The sequence below is a fragment of the Biomphalaria glabrata genome, chromosome 8, assembly GCF_947242115.1.
Source record: "Biomphalaria glabrata chromosome 8, xgBioGlab47.1, whole genome shotgun sequence".
In the NCBI taxonomy this organism is placed as follows: domain Eukaryota; kingdom Metazoa; phylum Mollusca; class Gastropoda; family Planorbidae; genus Biomphalaria; species Biomphalaria glabrata.
In genome coordinates, this window is record NC_074718.1 from 15,581,531 (window position 1) to 15,599,992 (window position 18,462).

Genomic DNA, 18,462 nt, shown 5'->3' on the forward strand with positions numbered 1-18,462 from the left:
GCAAGAGTCATATTTTAATAAAGAAATAGCCATAAGAAAGAAGTAGTATTGATTAAGTACCAAAACAGACCAACATAAAGAAAGAGAAAGACAAGATACACAAAGTCCCTAGTGCTGCCCTCACCTGAACCATCCTTACTGCCAGCTGATGTGGCAGTCGTGGGTGTAGCTGCTGGAGATGGAGGCTCCAGAATGTCCCTGTATTTGGAAACCATCAGGACAGAACAGAAATAAACAATGGCCAGGGCCAGGAACTGAGCTTGTTTGGTTTCCTCCTGGTTACAAGAGAACAATGATGCTGGTTAAACTAGACAAGTTTCAGATGCTAAAATAGACATATTTTCATAATGATAAAATTACGTATTTTAGTGTTGTTAAAATAGTCATATACATATTCATAAAGTACCCTTATTTTGGTACTGCTGAAATATAAATATTTCCATATTAATAAAATTATGTATTGCTAAATTAGACCTATTTCAATATTAATTAAATAAAAAACCCTATTTCAAATACTTAAAACAGACACATTTCAATGTTGTTACATTAAATTTTATTCAGACTAGTTCAAGGTTTCCTCGTCAAAAGAGTGTATTAGTTAAAACCAATCACTTTAATAGCCCTTACTCTTCCTGAATAAATTACTCTAGAAATATTCAAGTTCCACAAATTCACAATGGAGAATTCCTCCTGTATTTACTTTTAACAATCATGCTCTTAAATGACATGAAGAATAACTCAAACTAAATGACTCGTATTTTCTTGTCCTTCTTCCAGAAATCACAAGACAAAATGACATAAACTTGTCAAGATTCTTTTGAAAAGTTGTGAGATTCTTCTAAATGTAGCATTAATTATGAATATGGGATTATAAGATTTTAGGTTAAGATTTAGAGCAAATTCTAAGATATTACTTTAGACCATCTTCCAAGAGAAACAAATTTGTTTATAAAAAGTTAGCTACTTCCACTTCTTACTAACTAACTAGTGAGCTTACCACATCTCTATAGACCACAGCTCTCAGTCTATTGATGTCCATGTCCTGCAGTAACTTTTCTGGGTCTTTGATGGGTGTTGTCTGACCAGCTAAGTTCTCCACAATGTTCTGATCAAAAATAAAGTTTCCTCCTCAGATAAAGCATTTTATACAAACTTCATGCATCATAAGCCCATTGGCATTTTAATATTCTGTCATTTTATTTACAGCAGAGGTGTTGACTGTTATTACATAGTGACTTGTGTTTGTATTGGATGTGGGATGGCTAAAACTAGTTCTGAAATTCCATATGACTTTGAGATGCTAATGGAATTATCCAGAAGCACTGAAATTTTGAAACTAAAAGGTGATATGATTATGGATTTGGAGTCTGTTCTTTCATTAACTTTGATAAATGTAGTCCCAAGCTGTTCAATTTGATTGAACAGTATCATTCATTGAGCTCACTTAGGTAATCAATTTAATTCAATGACAGTATTCCCAACTTGGGACTACGTAGCCACATGAAATACTGCACTTCTCATTAATCTTCGGCCTTGAAGACAAGCCTTATTATTCCCCTTCTTTTTTGAATGATTAACTACCATTGCATATGAGTGAAGCCAAGAATTCCCTATATCCAGTCATCACAATGTGATATTTACACTTCTGACATTGAACATGCTAATAATCACATGTGATACTTGTATACAATGTGTATTGAAATTCAAGTGTTAACCATTTTAAATACATTTTAGTGGTGTGTATAGTAGTCATTGTTATGAATATTAAGTTTCCTTTGGGATAAACCAATAGAAAAGGGAAATGTCCTCTTTCAAGGTCAAAAAAGCATCATGTGATTTGTTTTCTCCTAAGAGCCAGGTGATGTAAAGCAGGTACCAGCCTTTTGAAACTTGATCTCTGCCTCACTGCTATCTCTCCCTTCAATCCATCAACTGACAGTCCCATGAAAGTAAAAAGAATTTAAAACCCTCAAATTGAAAAGTTGGTAGTGTTCATCTCACACAACTTAGGAGGTATTTTGAATGTATCAATACATTTTGTATTCTGTCCATTCTTGGAGTATCTCTGATAGATTCACAATCAAGCTCTTACCTTAGCAGATGGATGAGATCCCCCAATCAGACTGTGGATTGGGTCCACACCATTGAGTGGTTTGTTGGTTGCAGGAGATGGGGGTTCAGAGGGACCTCTCCCTGGGTATCTGTGCCTACACTCCAGACAGTTTCTTACAGCGGAGGTGCAGACTAGAGAGAGAGATGGAAAACAAAGTTTAATATTGTAATCATTTCCTCAGTTCTATGAAAAGTATGCTTAGTGATCAGTGATATTAATACAATGCCAAATGACATTGACAAGAGGGACAATAAGGGTAGCTCCTTTTTTTTTCAATGAGAGTTAGTCCCCTTTAATCTGTTAACTGTATACAAATGCCACTTTCTCGAGTCTTTGAGCTGACCACTACATTATTTTGAACTAAATCTCCATAATGTTTACATAATACTTTTGTTGTTGTGCTCTGACTGTGTTATTCAAGAGGAGTGTGCCACTGTAATGGGAATGAGTTTTTCAATAATGAGCTAAGTAGACTTTATTTATTTGTTATTAATAAGTTGGTCTACTTAGTCTCTTATCCTCTCCTGTATGTGTTTTTTTTTTCTGTAAAGGCCAGATTAGGGTCGTATAGTATTGTTATAAACCTGGTGGTGGCACAGATAGGGTTAGTGGTGTGTGTGTAGTCAGCCAACGCAAATCACCCCAGGCCAGCGCTAGACAAGCGGTCAACCGTGACAAGTGTCAACATGACGGTTCGGGAAGGATCGCCGTCATGAACAGAGCTCAGGAGCATCACAAGAGTTATAGTCATCTGACCACCTAGAAACATCAAGCGGTGTTCTGTCCGGTTCGAGAAGGCCAGTAGGGACCCTATATAAGAGCGGAGGTGTCGCAGTCAAGACGGTCGAGAAAAGGGGTTCACGACAGAAGGTTCACGGCAGGGGTTCAGAACACGGTCGACTACAGCACAGTTCAGCAGTGTGGTTCTGTACAGAGCATTACAACGGTTCAGTGCGGAGTACTGTAAAGTACAGTTGAGACAACTGGTGTCTTGATCTTTGTCTGTGATCGAGTCCGACACAACGAGTCCAGTGTGTGAAGTCAGTCCTGAACTGTTGAACCCAATGCAAGCCCGGAACGATACGGAGAGGCCAGTGCAAGAGTTGATACGGCGGAACGGTGTTATCGGAGAGATATTTGTACAGTGTACGTGTTGCCAATTGTACAGTATTGGCTGTTACTTATTCAACTATTAAAGTGCTACGTTACTCTGGAGCCCTGAGTTGTCAAGTTCTTTACGTTGGTGGTGTATGGTGCAGTTTGCAGAGAGCCTGGATAGTGAGATTCGTAACAGTATGTAAAAGACAAACCTTTGATTTGATACGAGGCAGTAGTGTTTCTCATTAATGACAGTCATTTGACTGTTAGGGCCTGTATTATATTATTGAGATGAGACATTATTGTGCCTCTGTGATGGTGGTTCTTTGATTATTTTGAACTGAACCTGTAGTTCATTATTTTATTTTATTTTGTTGGCCTTTATGTCCGTTTTTTTAAGAATCTTTTTTTTTTGTTTCTAAATAAACTCATTATTAGTTGCAACTGAAATCTCATTATTATTACTTGTATGTCTCAGTAAGTTGTATATCTAGAGGTTATAATTAATAGCCTACGTAGTATACTTTGGGACCATGAATATCACCGGACTAACTTGCCAGTGGTCTTATGGCCTAATCATAATACAAGGTCACACCAAACAAAAGTCATTAAACTGAACAAATAATCTACATTTTGAAATTGAAATAGTTACAAAATCTTCCATTTTCTGCCTTAAGCAATTTTTCCATTCCGAAAGTACTTTTCAAGGAGCCTAGGTTTTAAGGCACTGTTTCCCAAACTGTGTTCCGCTGAGCCCTAGTGTTCCAAAAGGCCTGACTTGGTGTTAAGCAATTACTGGAGTAAATAACTAATAAGCCTACACAATAATTAATCTCTAAGTAAATAAAAGAAAAAAAAGACTGTTACTAAAAATTATTAGTTCTTCTTGGTAACGTAATAAATTCTATAACATCCCTATTAACTTTGTACTACTCCAGATTCTGGCTCAAAATTGAAATAAAGAGACAAATATCAACCTCTTAATGATTTCTGGTCAATTTTGTCTGTTACAATTTAGATTGCTGATTTTATGCCTGATCAAGAAGTTATGCTCTTCTAAGATATAATACCATAAAATTCATTGAACCATATATATATATATATATATACATATTCATTCAGCAGTGTTTTGCCAAATACTCCAAATGTGCAAAGTGTTACTTTATGAAAAAAAGTTTGGAAAACATTGTTTTAAGGAATAACGTACCTAGCCTAAGACATTGTCGCAATATTCCACCAGACGGCATGTTCTTTTCATTCTCCAGTTCAGAGAAGTTGGTGGAGCTGGCAAAGACAAGGATGTCAGTCATGTACATGATTCTCTGCAGTATCAACACAGCCTGCTCAATACTGAGGCCCTGGTTGGGTTCTAGGATCTCTATCTCACCCTGAAAACAGATCAAACATTTACTTCAGGCTTATGTGTTGTTTTTGTCCAGACTCATTCATTTGACCACTGCAAATTGAGATTTTTTAAAATGCCTTTGTCCCTAATCTTTAGGCTGAAAGGCTGAATATAACATTGCATCATATTATTTTTTTGCTATATTTAAAAAAATCAACCTTTCACCATCAATCATGGTTACACTAAAGCAGACACTATTACGACAAGAATATAGAAATATGTATATGCACATTACATGAGCAATATATTCATATCTTGATAGTTAGATACCTACATTTTGTGATGTAGCTGCAGCCAGCAGTGGTAAGAGCCCACCACATGAGGTGATGAGGTTGTCAGCCAGCTGGGAAATCATGTGGGTCACATTGACTACATAAATGTGGTTCTCACTTGAGTTGACAAAGTCAATGACAGTCTTGGTGCTGTGGCTGGGAAACAAAAACTTCCTTAATAAATTTCATAAAACAAGCTCAACTATAAATACAATTATTTTATTGATCCAGATGAATGAAAATATACCTTTTTGAAGCACTACTAGATAGACGCACACAAACAATAGATCAAAACAATGCAACAGTAAAGACTTCAAACATTTATACTAGTTGTCAACAAATTAACTCTTTCTCTCCATAATTATTTACCACATTATGGTGGAATCAACGCTGGTATCATCAGTTAAGAGAGAAAGAGTTAACTAGAATGTAATTTAAACAAATATAAAGAAGGGGGGGGGGGGGTCTTAGTGACTTTCACTTAAAAGTAGATGCTAGGGGCTAAACAAGGATTTTAAAATGGCTAGTTTTCTTGCTTTAATCAAACTTATGTGCAAAAAGAATGTGTTCTCAGACTTTTTTTTGTAATGTATCTGTAAAGTCATCAGCATTTTAAGTTGCCTGAAGTTCAATTATAAATTGTTTTTTCCTTCAACTTTAATAAGGAACTGTGAGAGACCTATTTTTCTTGACAATTTTTCCAATTATTCAAACAATCATAATGAAAAAAGTATAGAGTTTTAATCACTATAAAATTGCTTGAAGACTATATCTATAATGTCATATTTATTTTCAAAACTTAATTTATGTTCAAAACTTAAACATCATCTTCAGAGTAATCATGACTTATTTCAAATCCTCCTTAGACTTGTTCTCAAAGTGCTACAGTACATTTGTTCACAAAACTCTATTCAATCTATTTCTTACTTCTCTTGATTATCTTTAAATATGAGACAGATTTACCTTTTCCAAACTTGAATGTCTGTTTAACTATGGGACAGATTTACCTTTTCCAAACTTGAATGTCTGTTTCCACAGCAAACAACAGGTCAGAAAGCAACTTTTGGTGCAGGAAAGACCAGCGGAACTCTGGAATGCGAAAAGCTGGGGCTCTTGGACCTGGGCTGAAGATGTGACCACCTCCACGACTGGCGATGGATGGGTTTCTTTGCAGTGATGGGATGCCTGGGCCCTCCATTTGCACTGAATTGGATTTGTTTTTGGGTTGGGCTTCATCTGATCTGTCACTGGACTTAAACAGGCTAGGGTCATCATAGCTGAGAAAAGGGTATGATGTTAAGCTTAGTCTAAAACTATACAAATAGTACATTTAAATGTAATACTTTTTTTTTACATGTAACTCACATGTTCCTGTCAATATTTAGCTTGAAACTCTTCACACTATTACTGCCTGACAGCTATTGAGTTCAACTTCCATGCAACACTTTGTGTACATTCATTTTGTTTTTGTTTTTTGTACAGCTCATTGGAAATGAACTTTTCACTATGTTAAACTGTATTAAAACCTATTGAGCCCAATCAAAAGTATTCAATAGGCCCAGTTCTGATATGGGCACCCTTGAAGAGCACATCTAGACAGGAGCTAAGTCAAAGAAACTAAAAGTGTAGAGATCATAACAGCTTCCAAACTGGACGTTCAACTGCTAGCTCAACTCTTCTCAACTTTTCTGTCTAGACAACAAAATAAAATAATACCAATCTAGTGGTTTGCCAATTTGAGTCAAAACTAATTAGTTTGATCTAAGAAATTATTAGCTCTAATTCGCAAGATTGGTAATTAATGTAAACAAGCAGTGATTTAACTCTCTCTCCTAATCAATGATACTATCATTGATAAGACCTCATTATTTCAGCCAAATCAACAATATCATCACCTATGCTTAGAAAGTCAGTTGTTTTGTTTTCTTTCTTCCCAATTTTTTGAATTACTTCTAATTTAATCTTGAATAGCTTCCTTTTTGGAAAACATTTGAATTTTCTTTCATTTTCAATTTGTTTTTACAAAAACAATGTCTTTAAAGAGCGGAGGCTAAAAAAAGCACTTAATTTTTAGCGGCCCCCGAAAGGGGAAAAGAGGCTATTAGTTTTGTGTGAAATGTCTGTCCGTCTGACCGTCTGTCCCGTTTAGATCTCGTAAACTAGAAAAGATATTGAAAATCCGACATCACAATATTTTAGACCATTCAAAGTTCTGGTGCAACAGCTACTTTTTTTTTTCCTGAAAGCGAAAAATCTAATTTTTAAAATCAGTTATGCAAGCAGTTTTTTAAAGAGAAAAAGCTAATTAGTATGCATTATAAGTTAGACCTAACTTAAAACGAATAGTAATCTTATACATTTTATTTTCTTCAACATTTTTTTTTTGCAGAATTTTTTTTTTTTTTTTTTGAGGATTCGAATAACAGATTGAGCCTTTTCAAAACAATTAAATTATTTATAAGACTTCAGTTAGGCCTGGAGAGGCGCGTTAGTTGAGTGGTAAAGCACTTGTCTTCAGAACCGAGGGTCCCGGGTTCGAATCCTGGTGAAGACTGGGATATTCAACTTCGGAATCCTTGGGCGCCTCTGAGTCTACCCAGCTCTAATGGGTACCTGACATTAGTTGGGGAAAAGTAAAAGCGGATGGTCGTTGTGCTGGCTACATGACACCCTCGTTAACCGTAAGCCACAAAAACAGATGAACTTTACATCATCTGCCCTATAGACAACAAGGTCTGAATAGGGGAACTAGTTAGGCCAGGTTCACATCTAACTTTGCATTCACTTGCACCTATCCTTTGATCTCTCTGCACCGTTGGGTCACTACACAAGATCTGTCAACCTTCTTTCGCCATTCTTATCTCTCATTTGTCTCTGATATAATTTCATTTGGATGTTCTTTCTGAAAATATTGAAGCCTGCCTGGGAGGACCACTTCGGGGTCGATTTTAAGTTTGTGTTTCCACACAAACTGTCTTTGTAACCTTGTTTTATATTAATTCTCCATATCTTGCTAGCAGGTGATAATGAGCCAAGACAATAATTGCATATATTTTAAAGAAGTTTTTATATTAAGTTTTGTGAAAATAGGACTATCATTCAGTTCAACGTGGATCCTAAAATATTGTCTAGATCTAAAAGGTTGTGCATTCCCCTATAATTCTAAACCAAATATAACATTTTCTGACACAAAAAATTTATTGTAATGTAATCAAAACAGGGTAGTGAAATACATATGAGCAAAATGGATAAGTATGTTGGAACATGGAAAATAATTACAGCAAGAAGAGTTAAAAGGTAATCTAATTACAAAAGAATTTGTACTTCTTACACAAGCAAGTGACTTTAAAAAAAAAAAGCAACAGGCAAACAGTAAACAAACCACTCACCCATTGGTAAACTTTTCTGCAGGTTTAGCTGCTTCAAGTTTTGGTTCATCTGACAATGACTGCTTCCTGGCAGAGTCCTCCTTATGTTTTCCTGCTCCCTCTGTCTCCCCCTCACCACCATCTTCTTGAGCAGAACCCTTCTCTTCCTTGACCACATCCCCAGATGCTCCTGCCTCTGCTTCCTTAGCTTCAGCCTCTGGGGATTCTTCTTTTATTTTCTCTGCTTTGGCGCCATTCTTTATGGCTTCAGCCTCAGCATCTGAGACTTCAGAAATCTTGACTGAAGACTTGCGAACTGGCCTGTTGGCCTGTTCAGGATCTGAAAGCCCAGAGATAGTACTGATGGGTCGATGTTGGAGCTCAGAGGGATCTGAGATGTTGTCAGTTCTGTTCTGTTCAAACTGTTGGTACATTTTAGACATGTGAATCTTGAAATCTTCATAGGCAACCTGTAGAAGGTCATTGATGACATCATTTAGTGTTGAAAATATTTTTAACACAATGGGTATAACAGTAATTGCATTGTACAAGTGAAGACAATTTCAAGTTGAATTGAATGGATGGTTTTAACAAATTGGTTACATAGTCAGACAACTAATAGTTGCAAGATTAAACCAGCCTTTGGAGGTATGTGCATTTTCCCAAGAAGGAGTTTTTGTCCCAAAATTTATTTGTTACCTTGTTAACTATAGCCCCAAGTGTGTTTACAATAAATAAAAAAAACACTTGATGTAATGAAACCACTTAGCAACTGATGATGGCTTATATGGTTTGTGTGCTATGCTATGTTCTAACATTCACCTTGGAATGTAAAATGGCCAGTGTATCTATCCAGACTCTCCAGCCTCCAAACTCATACTTGATGGCATGATGGAGCAACATCTTGAACAAAGCCATCACCATATCAGTGATACGCTGCTGCTCAGAGTTGCGAGGGTAAATGTAGGCCAATGAGAACAGCCAGTCTTGCCACACAGACATCTGCAGGACAGTTCTAGGGAAAGAATAAAACAGAAACATCTCAATTCATTTGGTCTGAATTCTGGAACTTATGAAGGATTGAACTACAGAGCATTCTAATACTGACTTGATCATTTTATTTTATATTCAATTAAACACATTTCTTCAGAAATAAAGATAACAAATAGAAATTGAAGTCATTTGTCTTACTTGTAATAATGTTAGCATACAAATTTTGACAATAAAGCCATGTATAAATGTAACATTTGGATTGTACATTTTATAATAAAGTTCTAATAAAGTCACTCAAACCATAATTCAAACTATGAATTAGAACCCCTAATAAAAGAAAACTGGGCTGATCCAAATAGTCAACCATCAGTGAGACTGAAATTTCTGAAATGTCTTGGGAAGAATTCCTATTTTCAGGTGGTGTAGGTATTTAATAAATCAAATCAGTGGTGATCTATAAGCCAACAAAGTTAGAAAGTTAGGTCAAAATTTAAACCTTCGGTTATCCTTGTTGTTGTTACACAGTATGGTTAGGTCAGACAGGAAGGTTTTCTTCACTTCCAGGACCTCTGCTGTTGGCTTGGACTGCCGAATCATGGTGGCCACCACCTTCAGGATGGCTGCAATATATATGTGTGTGTGAATAAAAAACAGTAGATGCATTAGTTACAATAGCTGATGTAAGACAGATCAAACAATCACTTTAGGAACAGGGAAATTGAAAAGATAAGGATTTAGTTAATGAGGTTGTTACATCACAATTTAATTTGAATGAATTTTAATATTTCAATAAATATTTATAATTTAAAACTAGGTTTGACTAATTTATTTAATAGATAGTAAATGTATTGTAAAATTTCTTGTTTTTTAACCTAAATAATGAAATCAATGATTTATTGTGTGTCAATACATTTAAAATGAGCAACAGTGAACAATTAGATAAGAACTAGATTTTAGTTGTCTTGACATTTTATCACCACTCCATGCCCAGACAATAGAAGATACATAGGCCTACTGAGAAGCATGTCAATTAATTGAATTACAAAACAGGTATTAAGGACTTGATCAGATTCTTACATTTCATTATGAATGCAAGATGTACAAACTATTTCTTAAAGACCAACCTGAGTGCAAGATGTACAAACTATTTCCTAAAGACCAACCTGAGTGCAACATGAACAATCTATTTCCTAAAGACCAACCTGAGTGCAAGATGTACAGACTATTTCCTAAAGACCAACCTGAGTGCAAGATGTACAAACTATTTCCTAAAGACCAACCTGAGTGCAAGATGTACAAACTATTTCCTAAAGACCAACCTGAGTGCAAGATGTAGAAACTATTTCCTAAAGACCAACCTGAGTTTTCAATGCGGAATGTTGACTCTGGCTCCTCTTTTCTAACCTTCACATTTTCTTGGCTCATGCGTTCCGTCAATATCTAGAAAACAATTAAGACTAACAATCATTGGACTGAATCAACAAAAAATAACAGAACTAAAATAATTTCATTTGATAAAAAATACATTATTTTGAGTCTTAAACCTAATACATTTAATTTTTTAAAATGTATTCATTGTATTAGGTGGAATTGAAAGAATCTATTCTAAATGAATTTACTGAGATATATTGTGATGCTACAGAAAGATCCTAAGAATCAAATGCAAAGACTGCATCACAAATGAAGAGATTAAAGACAGAATTAGTGCAGTGATTGAGCCCCCTCCCCCATGACCTAACTACTGTAAAAAAAATGCAAACTAAAACTCTATGGCCTTATATCACAAGGTCCTCAGGAATTGCAAAGACCTTCCTGCAGGGAACAGTACCAGAAGAAGAAGAAGACAGAGTAATTGATGGAAAACAACATAAAAAAATGGATGGGCCTGTAATTGAAAGATATTCTAGTCAAGTCAAAATAGAGGAATGGAGAAAGTCAGTCAACAGAGCTTGTGTGGGGCCCCAAAAGTCCAAGGGATAGGTGACGGTGATATTGTTAACATAATGTTAAGAACAGTGTCAATGAAGGGTGGAGTTATTACTACATGGCTAGACAACATACAAGATAACCTTAGACTTAAGTTACTAATGGTATCTACAGCAACAAACACTAAACATTAAGATGTTACATTCTTAAAACTAGCTTTAAGTGTCAGTATCACTATAGAGAGTGTCTGACCTCAAACAACACAATGTAGGTTGACATAGAGATGTTCTGTGTGTGTAACATGAGTCTCTCTGCCAGTAGACTGAACAGGTTGTGAGGTGACATAGCATCTTGTTTTCTCCTGGGGAAAAATTCACAAGGCTAGATTGTAATGCATGCACATCAATAGCTTCAAACACATATGTGGTACTACACACAAAATTATATACAACTCAAAGAAATATTAAGGTACCCCCCCCCCAGCAGACAAGGGCTTTATCTGCAATAGATGTGACAAAATATATGCAGGTCACAACTAGGTTTGCAGAGTCATGTAAAACACAGCATTTATCCTCAATCTTCAGAATTAAAAAGACATTGCCATTATTTTAAGGTAATCTTTTGGTGTCAGCTAAAAGTTCTATACAGTCAAAACATGTTATACAGTGAAGTTCCTTTATTTTCACATTTTTTCCTTACTTTCAGGCAACATCTAGTGTAATTTAGAAAGATTAACTTGTGAACAGTTATAACCAAACCTCTTAGATAGTAAAACCCAATTGTTCAAGTCCTATAAAAGAAATGGCTATAAATTTGGGAGAATAAGAAATATTTTTTTTTATATTTTAACATGGAAATTGTACAACAAATATTTGTCAGGTGATGACAGAGGGAGTGTAGGAATCATCATGTCTAAAATAGCAGCTTCAGCGCTAATTGCTTGGAAGCCGATCAGTGACCGCATCATTACAGCTCGACTCCAAACAAAGCAAATTAAAGTCACTACCATCCAAGCTTATGCCCCTACAGAGGATGCAGAAGATACCATCAAAGATCAGTTCTATAATCAACTACAAACCACTCTTGATGAAACACCTACTCACGACCTAATTCTACTGATGGGAGATTTTAACGCCAAAATCAATCCCAACCGAACTGGCTTTGAATATGTAATGGGACCATATGGCTCTGCAGAAAACATCAGTGATAATGGCGAGCGTTTGATTTCTCTCTGCGCATCCAACAGCCTTTCAATTGGAAACACATATTTTAAGCACAAACAAATACACAAAAAAACATGGCGATCACCAAATGGGGAAACCTTCAACGAGATAGATTACATTTGCATCTCCAAACGATGGAGGTCATCTCTGTTAGACGTGCGGACCCGCAGAGGAGCTGATATCGGCTCAGACCACTACCTTGTCAGTGGCAAATGTAAGCTCCGATTGAAACGCCAACCAAAACGAGCCACACGACCCCGCCCATTTAATGTAGAGAAGCTTAAAGACGGCAATACTGCAGCACAGTTCCAATTGAAACTAACGAACCGCTTTGAGGCTCTTGCAGATATATTGACCCTTGAAGAAGAGTGGGCCAACTTCAAAGATACCACTATTGGGTGCGCAGAAGAAGTTATCGGAAGGAGGCGAGGTTCATACAAGGAACGGTGGATACAAGACAGAACATGGAAATTGATAGATGAGAGGAAAGAGGCCAAACGTAGACGAGATCAGAAAAATGAAACACAGGATCGCAGCCTAGCGGAAGAAGCCTGTAGGGAAGCAGATCTGAAAGTAAAGAGAAGCTGTCGGCAAGATAAACGGGACTGGATTGAGCAGAAGGGACAAGAGGCACAAGCAGCTGCAAGCAGAAATGACACAAAAACCCTCCATCGTATTGTCCGAGATCTCACTGGAGCAAAGAGTGGACATGGGGCACCAATAAAAGACAAGCAAGGCAAAACTTTGTTAACGAAAGAAGAACAGGATGCAAGATGGGTAGAGCACTTTAAAGAGACCCTTAACCAACTGTCGCCAGACATAACTTACATATTCAAGGACCCCTCTCCAGACAATGATCTCAAGGTCAAGACAGACCCAATAACTGCTGAGGAGGTTACCATGGCCATTGCAGTGCTAAAGAATAACAAAGCACCAGGACTAGACATGATATCAGCAGAAATGCTAAAATATGGGGGACAGTGCATTGTTAACAGAATGACTGATCTCTTAAATCTATGTTGGCGAACTTCAAAAGTCCCAGAGGACTGGCAAAAGGGAGTGATTGTAAAGCTTCCAAAAAAGGGCAACTTGGCAGACTGTAACAACTGGAGGGGCATTACTCTCCTCTCTGTCCCAGGCAAAGTTTTCAGCACTGTTTTGTTGAGACGGCTTCAACAGTCTGTAGATGAAAGGCTCAGAGAAGAACAAGCAGGTTTCCGAAGAGGCAGATCATGTACAGAGCAGATTTTCGTTTTACGAAATATCATAGAACAAAGTTTTGAGTACCAACAACGGCTAACGATCAGTTTCGTGGACTTCATAAAAGCGTTTGATAGTGTCCACCGAGAATCACTATGGAAAATAGTTAGAGAATACGGTATACCAGAAAAATTCGTCCAGATCCTACGACACCTTTACAGTCAGTCTAGTTGCTGCATTAAAACAGAAGAGGGAACAACAGAGTTTTTTACAATCGAGACAGGTGTGAGACAGGGGTGCATCTTATCTCCCTTCCTTTTCCTCCTAGCCATCGACTACATAATGAGGAGAGCAATGAACCAGACTGCCTTTGGTATTCCATGGCATGAACAACTCCGATTGACGGACTTGGACTTTGCTGATGATGTTGCACTACTCGGGGCTACAAATAAATGCATTCAAGAAATGACGGAGAGCCTAGACAGAGAGGCACCCAAAATTGGCCTCCGCATAAACTTGGATAAGACTAAAATTATGCGAGTGGGATATAAGGCAAAGGGTGTCCCCGTCAGACTTGGCGAGTCAAAGCTTGAAGAGCTGGACAAGTTCACGTACCTTGGCAGCATCATAACAAATGATGGAGATGCTTACCATGATGTAGCGTGCCGAATAGGAAAGGCAGGGAGCATTTTCCAAAGGCTGCAGCCTATTTGGACTAGCCAAGCCATTGGACTCGAGACAAAAATACACCTTCTCAACACAATCGTCATTCCAACTGCTACATATGCATGTGAGACGTGGAAGTCATCTGTCAAAATTGAGAAAAGACTAAATGTGGCTCAACAGAGATGGCTGAGACGGATTTTGGGAGTCAGTTACACAGACCGGATCTCAAACAAGGAAATCCTTTGCCGAACTGGGAGTCGAACACTTAGTGAGGTTGTGACTGAGCGTCGCATGAGGTTTGCGGGACATGTTCTACGTCAAAATGAATTACGCACACCAAGAGTTGCGATAACATGGAAGCCAAAACGAGGAAAGCGCAAACAGGGACGTCCTCGTATTACCTGGCGACACACCTTCATGGAGGACCTCAGAACAGTGGACACCAGATGGGAAGAGGCTTCAGACATTGCCAGTGACAGATCATTATGGAGACAGCTTGCCGCCCAATGCGCCGAACGGCGCGGGAGGACCTAAGTCTAAGTAAGTCTAAGTAAGATGACAGAGGGTTAGTGAAATACAATAGCTTACCTATAAGTACTTCTCATCAGGAAAAGTCCAAGCAAACGTAAAGAAAACAATCTTATATCTTCATTTTGTGAAGCTAGCAGTTTAAATATTGTTCTGGAAAGAGAAAATACAAGTGTGAAATGTATTTGTACATCTAGTTTTAAAAATGGAATTGAAAAATTGAAATAATTTCTCTGTCAAGACAAAAAGAACATGTCCATGCAAGGACTATAATCACTCATCAGAGTAATGCATCTTTTAAGGAAGAAGTTTTATTGTCTCATATAATGGATGCATTCAATGTAGATAAATAGCAAAGAAGATCTTTTTTTTTAAGAAAGTGCAAGGTATACCTTTAAAAACAAATCAATTTTAGTTATATTTTTTTAAATAACACAACAAATATAGAAAAAAACACAATACAGAAAAAAAAAAAACTAAAATTAATTATGGACACCTGCCACTTAAACAGTTTAACCATGCAATGTATTACATTACCTGACTCCATTCTTCTGGTCAAATGCTGGCACCATGGATGCTGGATGTTCAGCCATAAGGTGAACTAACAACTCTAATACATCAATCAGGTTATCATCCTGAGAAATAGACAATTGAGAATCTGGGAAAATTGAGAGAGAGCTTTCTTCAAAATATGCAAGACACTGCAGCAAGCTTCAAGACACCCGGGGCACATCATGCTTTAGAGCACTCATGACACTACATGCTCTAGGATGACATACACCTTAGGATAAGCTTACAATTGGGGTTTGGGCACATGATACGGCTAAGGTATACCCTTTGGTCAGGACAAACAAAAAGACCAAGGCCTACAAAAAAAGCCAGAAAATACTAGTAAAGCATGTGACTGTTTAATACATATTAAAGGTCAGGCCAGTCATGTAGACACCTACTTAAGAAATACTGATCCTAAAACCATGACCATATCAGACCATATAAGAGAAAAGTCAACCAACCACTGAGGCTATGGACTGCTCACCTCATGTAAAGTTGTCAGGTAGTTGAGCAGAGATTGCAGCTCATCCTCCAGGATGCCATGACCTTTGATGATCAACTCTTTCACATACAGCAGCATGAAAGACCTGAGCTTCACTATTTCATCTCGAGTTGGCCGTGGGCCATCTGGTGTTAAACATAAGAGAGAAACATCAATTGGAGTTGGTCAAGGACCATATGAGGTTGTTTATAACAAATGAGCTTTGGTAGTCTTCCTAAACATTTTCTTTCAGTACCCTTGATTAGATTTTTTTTATTCATTAGCCCAAAATATACTCAAACAAAAGAAATATTGTCTGCTGGTTATAATTGCTTTTGAGCATCCAGTAATATATCTACACAGCTTTAGGTTTAGAAACTATAGCAACAAAATATTCTAAGTTTTTTTCCACATCTAAGATCTCCATTGCAAACCTTTTTTTTTTTTAATTTAAAAAAATAAAGCTTTACCATCTGTGAATAGGTTCTACATAATACTTTTAAATCTAACTCAGATTATTGGTTCAATTCTAACCTAGTCCTTTTGGTTGTACACCACTGCGGTCAAGTGGATTGACCACCCAATAGTAGTACTTGAGTGAATGCATGGTCTGCAGGACAGCACTGACTCTGCGGATGTTGTTGTAGATCTGGGCATTGTTGATGAACTCAGTGGCAAGGTAGCAGTACAGCTTAGTCTGAACCTGACAGTGTAAAAGTATAGGTTCAGACTTACAGTAATTAGATTCCCTGAAATTGGCTTCACTTATACAACTGCATCTAGATGACACTAGTTAAGAAGCAATGAATTACCTCCACAGAGGTGTGTACCCAGAGCTGAGGGTTGAAGAGGATGTAGTCAAAAAGATACTTCAGCATGATGCCTCCATTATTGAGATCAACCAGAAACTCTGTCACTTTCAGAAATGCTTCTAATACAGCTGGAGTTATATGCTCTCTAGAGGACTGAAATAAAATGTTATACAATCACATCATACATCTGGTAAGAAGTGAATTATCATTTAAGTGTTATTATGTTGATTAAAAGCATTTCTATGTTTTAGTAAAGTTTAGTCAGAACTGAGAGGTTCAGCACACAGGTCTACTTGAGTTCATCTGTTTATGTGGATGCCATGTTGAATGTTACAGCCTACAATGTAACAAGCCAAATGTTTCAGAATCATGCTTTAATTCCATGTGTTAATTCTAGTCTAGAAAGAACATCCAGACTGGTCAAATGTTTTTTTGTACTTTGTCCCAAAGTGATGCAAGGTGGGTGGACTCAGGAATGATCTTTAAATTAAATCTGAAAATTCCCTTGTTAATTGTGTTAAGAACAGTTATAAACCATATGCATGAAAAGTAGTCTTGATACATTTTATTGAGATATTAAAATGTTTGTTTTACATGTTCCGCATGTTCCTTTAGAGTTGAAGATAGTTTACTTACTAGTCCAAACCTCCTGCAGGACGATGGGGGATGAGAGCAGGCAGAGTTTGAACCTGGGACCATTGATAAATCCAAACGACAGTCCAGCACGCAAACCGCATGACCAGGCAACCATTACTAACAATCTTATAATGGAACAGAAACATGTCAATTACCTTCTCCAGTAAGTAACTAATGACCAGAAAACCTCTATTCTGTAACATCTGCTGCTGTATAGCTGGTGAACATTCAATCAGGTCACCCAATAGACCAATCAAATTAGCACTGGAAAATACAACCATTCAAATTAGGAAAAACATCACAAAATAGACTTTATTCTAATGACTTGCTTGCATTATTTGTATCTAGATCTATACACTGTAGCACACCAAGTATACAATAAAACATCAAACAGACCCATGAATTATTATCTGGTACAGAAAACAAAAAAGAGGCAAATACCAAGTGGTGTAGTCTATTTCTTGAGGTTTATCAGGGCCACGATCCACTGGGAGGTCTAGCTGACCAAATAATGGGAAGAGAATCTGAACACCACCAAGAGAGTGAAGTGTGCTGTGTATAGAATGAGTTATCACTGCTTTTACATCCTGCAATAAGAACAAAAAAAATATTTTTATTTAAATTATGAAAAGTTCAATAACTACATTAAAATTCTCATATTTAACCAATTAGGTGAAGGCATACAAAAAATGCGAAGTAGCGGTGAAGTAAAATAGTTTGTAACAAATCTCAATATTAACACTTTGGAAACTACAACTAATATTAATTACTCGAGGAACTGTTCACTGTTAAATGATATAATAGTCCGTGATAATTAATAAATGCAGGAGAGCAAAGGCAAAGTCTTTCCAAACCCAGAGTAGCAACAAGAAAAACATAATAAATACTTTTTCAAAACAAATAAGCTTATTGGAAGTGTACTTGTATCAATTAGTTTGGATCAGTTATATTATTAAATTTCAATAGATCTAGACCAACAACAATAAATCTGTGCGATTAATAATATTTTTACTAATTGTTTTTGTTTATTGCAACTCTCATGCTTTTAGCTTTCTCAATACATTATGAACTTATCTGGACCAGTTGGGAAAATGGGTCGGGGGGGGGGGGTGAAAAAAAAAAGATATCTGGATGGATCTTACCCTAATTGGTTTTTAAAAGCATTATTTACACACAAAAAAAGAGGGAA

General features: G+C 36.9%; 1 protein-coding gene across 12 annotated transcripts in view; it reads right to left on the reverse strand.

The window, feature by feature from the left end:
* Positions 1-18,462, reverse strand: part of LOC106052206 (neurobeachin-like) — a 287,257-nt gene that overhangs the window by 202,178 nt on the left and 66,617 nt on the right. For all 12 annotated transcript variants that reach the window (XM_056037466.1, XM_056037464.1, XM_056037462.1 and 9 more), the window contains 18 exons: positions 17,715-17,860; positions 17,429-17,537; positions 16,638-16,790; positions 16,360-16,528; positions 15,829-15,971; positions 15,330-15,427; positions 14,853-14,945; positions 11,428-11,536; positions 10,608-10,689; positions 9,746-9,869; positions 9,079-9,271; positions 8,278-8,726; positions 5,896-6,165; positions 4,891-5,044; positions 4,419-4,599; positions 2,093-2,244; positions 998-1,105; positions 125-275 (listed from right to left, as the gene is read on the reverse strand). In XM_056037466.1, the coding sequence (XP_055893441.1) occupies positions 125-275; positions 998-1,105; positions 2,093-2,244; positions 4,419-4,599; positions 4,891-5,044; positions 5,896-6,165; positions 8,278-8,726; positions 9,079-9,271; positions 9,746-9,869; positions 10,608-10,689; positions 11,428-11,536; positions 14,853-14,945; positions 15,330-15,427; positions 15,829-15,971; positions 16,360-16,528; positions 16,638-16,790; positions 17,429-17,537; positions 17,715-17,860 (2,884 nt within the window). The remainder of the gene's footprint in view (positions 1-124; positions 276-997; positions 1,106-2,092; positions 2,245-4,418; positions 4,600-4,890; positions 5,045-5,895; positions 6,166-8,277; positions 8,727-9,078; positions 9,272-9,745; positions 9,870-10,607; positions 10,690-11,427; positions 11,537-14,852; positions 14,946-15,329; positions 15,428-15,828; positions 15,972-16,359; positions 16,529-16,637; positions 16,791-17,428; positions 17,538-17,714; positions 17,861-18,462) is intronic.